This window comes from Vigna unguiculata, chromosome 3, assembly GCF_004118075.2.
Source record: "Vigna unguiculata cultivar IT97K-499-35 chromosome 3, ASM411807v1, whole genome shotgun sequence".
Taxonomy (NCBI): Eukaryota; Viridiplantae; Streptophyta; class Magnoliopsida; order Fabales; family Fabaceae; genus Vigna; species Vigna unguiculata.
The window spans coordinates 45,602,254-45,610,151 of record NC_040281.1 but is presented as its reverse complement, the minus strand read 5'-3'; the positions used below and the strand labels follow the sequence as shown (position 1 = coordinate 45,610,151).

The 7,898-nt window shown below is 36.7% G+C and overlaps 1 protein-coding gene across 1 annotated transcript; it reads left to right on the top strand.

Annotated features, from left to right (window-relative positions):
* Positions 1 to 987: 987 nt before the first annotated feature.
* LOC114175484 (probable E3 ubiquitin-protein ligase HIP1) lies at positions 988 to 4,676 on the top strand. The gene is made up of 6 exons (XM_028060240.1): positions 988 to 1,000; positions 1,072 to 2,249; positions 3,023 to 3,073; positions 3,589 to 3,633; positions 4,101 to 4,247; positions 4,356 to 4,676. Exons 1-6 carry the CDS (start codon positions 988 to 990, stop codon positions 4,557 to 4,559), a joined length of 1,638 nt encoding a protein of 545 aa, XP_027916041.1. The 3' UTR covers positions 4,560 to 4,676.
* Positions 4,677 to 7,898: the final 3,222 nt, after the last annotated feature.

The window sequence follows — 7,898 nt, the reverse complement described above, 5'->3', positions numbered from 1 at the left end:
CCAATGTAACATATTTAACTATTTTTTTTGTCGGCAAAAATATGTATACATATATAATATATAATATATAATATAGTATTTAGGGTACTTTGAGCCTTATAAACGTGTAACATATATAACTATGCCTGTTGATTCTCTCCTTATACAAATGATTATTGTAACCCGGTTATAGTACCCTTGTATTTTTACATTGCACTTCTGATATTATAATTGATGAAGTATAATATCCTCTAGATTAGGAAGATTCAAATTACAATCTTTCGAACGACTATTCTAGTTTGCAGCTTTTTCATTCATATGTATAAACATATCTGCAACATTCACAATGTGTTACATATATCATTATAAGTATTGAGATATAATTTATCACGTGGGCAAGGATAAAAATCACTTGTCCCCGTTCTTATGTTTATTACTGGAGGGCAACGATAAGCTAACAGGGAAAAACAACTATAGCCTCTCTTTTTTTTTCAATCATATAAAATTCCTCTTAGATTTTTGGTTTGATACCATAAATTGATAACAATTAAACATTGACTTCCATTTTCAGCAATTAAATAACAAATTTATCCAACATTATTCATATATTTACAAGACCTAAACTTATTAATTCTTTCCTTTCATATATATTATTCTGAAGAATAATGATATTTTGACTACTAAATTTTGATATTTTTTTTATAACATGAGGTGTCATCTTCTAAGTAGTTTTGAATATTGAAAATGAAAAAAAAAAATGAAAGACCATTTAAAAAATGACACTTAAAATTATAAGAAAAAGTTATCAAAATTTAGCAGTCAAAAAATTATTTTGGGTGACACCGCTGGGTGACACTGCTGAGTACATTGCCAGCAATGACAAATAATATTTGATCAGTGTTTTGAAATAATATTTTCTTATGTCTCTCACGCAGGTTTAGTGAGTGAGTACCTAGTTTTCATCACTGTCTTTCCGATCTTCGGTCTTCAGAAGTGAATTTAGCAACGATGAACCCTCATGGTGAGCTCATTCCTCTGTCGAACATTTATTTGTGAACACTCTTTAACTATTTGATGTCCATTTTGTTGAAGGTGGCTCAGCTGGAGAAGCTAATGCAAACAACCAAAATTATACGAGGCCTCACTTTTCTGGTCATTCACAGGAGATGCCACATCCCTTATTTCCCTACTTGGTTATGGACCGCACGTTTCCTCAGCCAGTATTGAATCTCCCTGAAGAAGGAGCCTACAACATTGGTGCCACAACTGATGTTCCACTTCAGGAAAACCCTAATGTTGTACCACCTGAGGAAGAAGATGTAGACAGGTATCTGAACTTTGACATGATCCCTGAGGTTGCAACAATATCTCCTGCCATGGATCCAAGTTCAAACATTGTTGCACTTGGCGTGAATGAAAGCGACTCAAACAGCGTCAACAACATATCAAGAAAAAGAAGCCTCCCTGAAAGTGCTTCTCGACAGATAGAGGAACCCAAAAGGCTTGATACTCGGTCTCAGGTGAGAGATACCCGCAATGTGATTCCACAGAGTGCAGGAACAACGATTCCATCAACCAACATGAGAGCTGACTCCATGGATAATACTAATCATACAACAGGTTCTCATGTTCAACCTTATACTTCAACACATTCCCTTCACTCATCTTTCCAACCCTCACACCCCGTTCAGCCTCCATCTTTTCACAGTACTCCATTCATGTCTAATCCTGCCTTGACCGTAAACACCATGACCGCCATGAATGCTCCTCACTCAATATCCTCTCCCTTTCCACACGCTGGAATGGATATTATAGCTCCAATTTATGAACGTGGGAGCTACATGTTTGGTCCGGTCGTAACATCAATGGGTAATTTTCCCACTTATCGACCAAACTGGTCTTACGTTGATACTGATAGAGATACTGCTAGAAGGAGTCTTGCTTTTGTTGTCCCCCATCCGTTCGAACCCCCGGAATTGCAAGCAGTGCAGTTACTGCCTGGAATTGTGGGCAATGGTGGCGGAGTTAGTATTGGTGGAGCGAATACTTACCACCCTCTGACTGATCATGCAAGCTCTTCAACTTGGTTTCCTCCACAGGGCTCAGGAGGAATGCACCATTTTGGTGCAGTAATTAGTCCTGCCACTCAGAATCTCCAGAGTCTTATGCAAACATCATCACCTGCAATTCCACCCATTTTCATTCATGAACCCGCTTTTCCGCTACCACAATTTCCTTCTGAGGAAACCAGAAGAGGACTTCCAAATGAGGTATTCAATCCTTATAATTACAAAAATCTGGTATTTTTCTTGCTAGCACTCCTTTTTAGGCTCAATTTATTCCCTGACTTGCATAATGGTAGTATTGAATATATGATAGTTGTCAAAATATATATATATCTATATATATGTAATGTGTGTATGGTATTATATCCATACTTCAGAAACATGCATTCGACATACATTCTTAATTCTTATCACCCTTCTTATCATAATAACTTACTATGCCTGTAGCTCTTTATTTTCAATCTTTAAGGTGTTAAATTGTATGATGCATGTTCATCCCTGTTATTATTGTTAAAACTCATTCCGAATGGTGTGAGAGGATTTAGTCATGAATCCTGAGTGGAAAATAATTGTTGTGGTGCCGTGTGTTTAGAAAGTAATCCTAGTCTTCCTATATATAGCATACGTTTTAGTAAGCTCACCACTTTCATTATGCATTTTCATATCTTTTCATAGAAAAAATATCTTTTCTTTTTAGTCAGAAAGAATTTAAATATTATAAGAGGCACGAGTATCAGCCATAGTTAGTTTGTAGTTAATATAGAAAGATTTAAAAAAAAACATTGAACTTAATTGTAAAATCTTCTATTGTACATATATTATATATAAGTTAAATTTCTCAAGTATTCTATGATAATTATATAGCTTTTTTAGCTGATAAAAAAAATTACAGATAATTTACCATTTTAATTTATTTGGTAACAAAATTTATCTTTCACTTAGTAAATTTTTTAATATATCTTTTTTGTTTCATACAGGTTCAATCTCTCCTTAATTCTTTAAGCGATGGTCAAGCTCTCAGGTTCGAGGTAGATTTTCGCACAACTCGACATCCTTTTGAATCTAATTTCAACCGATTTGTTGTAAAAAACTTACTATAAAATTAAATAAATTGGTAAACAAACTTTGCACACCTTTTTTTTTCAATTCTAAAGTATGCTTTCTATCCTTTTTCTTATTTTTCAATGACATGTTTTTCTCGTCAACCACTTGCTCATTCTACCTTTCTTTTCTTTGGGTTATTATACTTTAACACTTCAATTTTTCTCTTACACTCAACTCGATCATACCTTTATAAGTTATTATTTTATCATAATAATTTATTTTTATTATGTTAATATAATATTTTATTATAAAAGCCTATCGTCAAATAGATGTCGAAACAAGAGATGGTGTTAATTAATATTTTTTTTCTTTTTGTTTTTAATCCTCTGAGTGTGTATTATAATATATTAGTATCCTGATGAGGTAATTCTGCTTATAAATTCCCATCTTACTTTTATAATCATTGTAATTAAACATGTCTTATGTCTATATCTTATAGGAGTTGATGATTCTTGACTACTCACTTGTGTTACGTGCGTTTGAGGTATGAATATATTCATCCATTAATTTTCTCTTCTATTTCATCGTCACCTTTTCTTTTATCTAACTCTATACATTTTTCATCATATCTTCTACTTTCTCTCTTTTTTTTCTTTCTTCTTCCGTGTAATCTTCCAAAACTTTAGATAAACTTCGAAATTGAATTAGGCCTTGACTTTGGGGACGTTTATACCTCCAAATTGCCTCCTCAAATCTATCAAAATCAAACATCGTTTCATTGACCATCTCTGAAACTCCTCTTCCTTCTAGAATTGGTCTTTTTTCCATTTATTTTCCGAGAATAAACTTAAAAAGTTCATATACAAGTTATGTTTGGTATTTTCTTAAAGTCTAATCTGAAAGGAAGCAATGCATTTGCATTTGTTTTCCTAGTTAAGAGAAGATTTTCAATCTAGTTTAGAATAAAATATTTGGCTTGATTATTGTTCTAAAAAGTATTAATTGAGGCAGAGAGAGCACCCTGAACTATTTGAGACATCATCGCGATCCACTGGCCTGAGTCTTGAAACGATAACGCAATACATGGAGCGTGAAACTTTCTTGGTTGTTGATGGAGATGATTCAGAACAAAATAAAGAAAAATGCATCGTTTGTATGGTCAGTCATACTTTTTCATTCATTATTTCCATAACTCCTCTTGTATGGAATTTGTGTGCATGTTCACATCTTAGTGTTGTATTAATTTTTCTATTACAATGTTTATAGGAAGAATTTTGCAACGGAGAGGGTATTGGGAAGCTGCATTCTTGTGTGCACAAGTTTCACTTTGATTGCATCAAAACTTGGCTCAACCGCAAGAACGTTTGCCCCGTCTGCAGAAGAACTGGGTTGGAAACGCCTAATGACCAAAATGTAGAAGGTAAAGCTGCAGATGCAGCTGTGGTTCACGATGAAGGTCACAGTCAATAGTTCCTCACTGAAACTTCTAAAGACTGTGATTGCAGAGAGCGCGTATTTGATTCTTGATCACAAATGAGCTTAAACGCATGCAAGACTATTTTTTCTTTTCTTTTAATGGATTTTTTATGGTACTTGGACTTGGGATGATATTGGTGTAATGAAAGCACTTAAAGTAAACAATTTACGTAGCAGAGAAAAGTTCTTCTATTCCATGAATGAAGAATAGTAAGAAATCTCATAAAAAGAACGCTGCAATCCAGGACAAACTGTTTTCCAAAACAGAGGCACAACGTAACAAAGAGAAATGCAAAACAGAGAGAGAAGCAAAACGTAACAGACCAGAATAATATTCCCCCCCTCTCTCCTAACGGTTATTGCCTTTATACTAATGAATACCCCATTCAAAATCTTTCAGCCTGGTGCTTATTCTCTTGGATCGTGCGCCTTTGCCTCTCGTCATGCTTTTTGTGCCTCCCACCACGTGTCCATCCGTGAATTTTCCCTCTGACCCCACACGCGAGTCCACCTCTTGGGCTTTGGTATCCCTTTTCCTTACATTTCTCCCTCCATCGAAATTAACCTTGTCCTCAAGGTTAAAGTGAGGATAAGTTTGAGCAAGCACCGCATTATCTTCCCAAGTAGCATCAGCAGCTAACCCATCTTCCCACTGAATGAAGGATTGTGGAACTTGTTGATTCCCTTTGAGTATCACACGAGACTTTAGAACAGCAACAGGTTGAATGACAGGAGATACATCTGAGTCACAAATGGGCAATGGCACATAAGGCTGATCATGGTTTCCACGACACAATTTCAGCTGAGAAATGTGGAATACTGGATGAATTTTAGTTGAATCCGGAAGCTTCAATTTGTAAGCGACGTGTCCCACCTTCTGCATGACTTCAAAGGGACCAAAATATCTGAGACCAAGCTTTTGATTCTTCCTCAAAGCTAATGACTGCTATCGATAGGGTTGCAATTTAACCAAGACCAAATCACCCACTGCGAACTGCATATCTTGTCTTTTCTGATCAGCATACTTCTTTTGAATCTGTTGTGCTCTTTGCAAATTCGTTTTCAACTTTTGTAATAGGATGTCTCTTGTCAACCACTGTTCTTTCACAGAAATTGGATCATTAGCATTAGGGACATATTTCAATAACTGGGGAGGATCACGACCATACATAGCTTTAAAAGGTGTCATACAAGCACTTGTATGATAGGCTGTGTTATACCAATATTCTGCCCATGGCAGAAACTTGGACCATTCTCTTGGGGAATCAAAAGTAAAGCACCTGAGATACAGTTCCAAACACTTATTGAGGGCCTCAGATTGGCCATCCGATTGCGGGTGATATGCCGATGACATTTGCAATGTGGTGCCACTGAATTGCCACAAATATTTCCAAAATTGATTGGTGAACACTTTATCTCTATCCGATACAATGGATTTAGGAAATCCATGTAATTTCACTACATTTTTAAAGAAAACCTCTGCTACTACTTTGCTCGTGTAATCAGTTTTCAGTGGCATGAAATGAGCTGCCTTAGATAGTCTATCAACCACCACATAGATCACAGTGAAGCCATGAGATGAAGGTAGGCTAGTAATGAAATCCATGGCCAAATCTTCCCATATTGCATCCGGAATAGGTAAGGGTTGTAACAAACCCGAAGGTAAGGTAGTAGCACTTTTAGCCTGTTGACAAATCAAACACTGTTGGACGAAAGACGTGATGTCCTTATGCATGCATGGCCAATAAAATTGAGCCGAAATTCTAGCTAGCGTTCTAGCAAAACCAGCATGTCCGCCAATTAAGGAGCTATGAAACTCTTGTAATATGGTCTGTAACAGAGCATGGCCCACAGGTATCACAATTCTATTCTTCCAAAGTAACAAGCCTTGATTGATGGAGTAATGTGGTTTAGTGTTTGTATAGAACAAGAATCAAAGAGTCGTTTTAATTCTGTATCTTGTTGTTGAGCTTCCTTTAACGAGTTTAACAATTGAGAAATGGGTTGAGACCATGCCATGTGAAATGATCGCGAAAGAGAATCAGCTGCAACATTCTCTTTACCTGGTTTGTATTCAATCGTGAATTCGTGCCCCAGTAATTTGTGCAGCCATTTTTGCTGCTCAGGAGTTTGCAATTTTTGATCCATAATAGTCCTCAAGCTTTTCTGATCAGTTTTGATCACAAATTTATGCCCCAATAGGTAGTGCCGAAACTTGGCTACTGCTTCAGTTACTGCATAAAATTCCCGAACATAAGCAGATTGATTTTGCATGGAGGAAGTCATTTTCTTTGAGAAAAAAGCAATAGGATGCGAGTTCTGGCTTAAAACAGCACCAATACCTACCTCTGACGCATCAGTTTCCAATTCAAAGGGCAAGGAAAAATTCGGTAAAGCAAGTACAGGAGCTTGGGTTAAAGCCTCCTTTAATTTTGCAAAAGCCCGAGAAGTCTCCTCTTGCCAATGGAATTTATCTTTCTTTAAGAGCTCCGTTAATGGTCCCGCCAGAGCTGCATATCCCTTTATAAACCTTCGATAATAACCTGAAAGGCCCAAAAACCCTTTCAATTGTCTAACGTTTGTAGGAGCAGGCCAAGCCAATATAGCTTGTATCTTGCTGTTTTCCATAGCAATGCCTTTGCCAGAAACCGTGTGTCCTAAATATTCGACTTGGTGTTGACCAAACGAACACTTAGAGAGCTTGGCATAGAGCTTATTTTCGTGCAGCAACTGTAAGACCATCTCAAGGTGTTGTAAATGGGTCACCCAAGTGGGGCTATAGACCAATATATCATCAAAAAACACCAGAACACATTTTCTAGACAGCTTGTTAAACACCTCATTCATCAAACATTGAAAAGTTGCCGGGGCATTTGTTAACCCAAATGGCATAACCAGCCATTCATATAGACCCTGATGAGTACGGAAAGCGGTTTTATGCCTATCTTCCTCCTTTACTAAAATTTGATGATAGCCTGAGCGAAGATCCAATTTGGAAAAGTATTGGGCACCATGAAGCTCATCCATCAATTCATCAATTGTGGGAATAGGGAAGCTATCTTTCACTATTATAGCATTTAAGGCCCTATAATCTGTGCAAAACCTCCAAGTGCCATCTTTCTTTTTCACCAAAATGATAGGGGAAGAGAAGGGACTATTGCTTGGAACAATAATACCTTCCTGCAACATATCTTGGACCATTTTCTCAATCTGCTGTTTCTGACTAAAAGGATACCGATAGGATTTAACTTTAACAGGATTGGCACCCTGTATGAGAGGTATCGCATGATTGTGGGATCTAGGAGGAGGTAAAGCAGAGGGAACATCAAACAC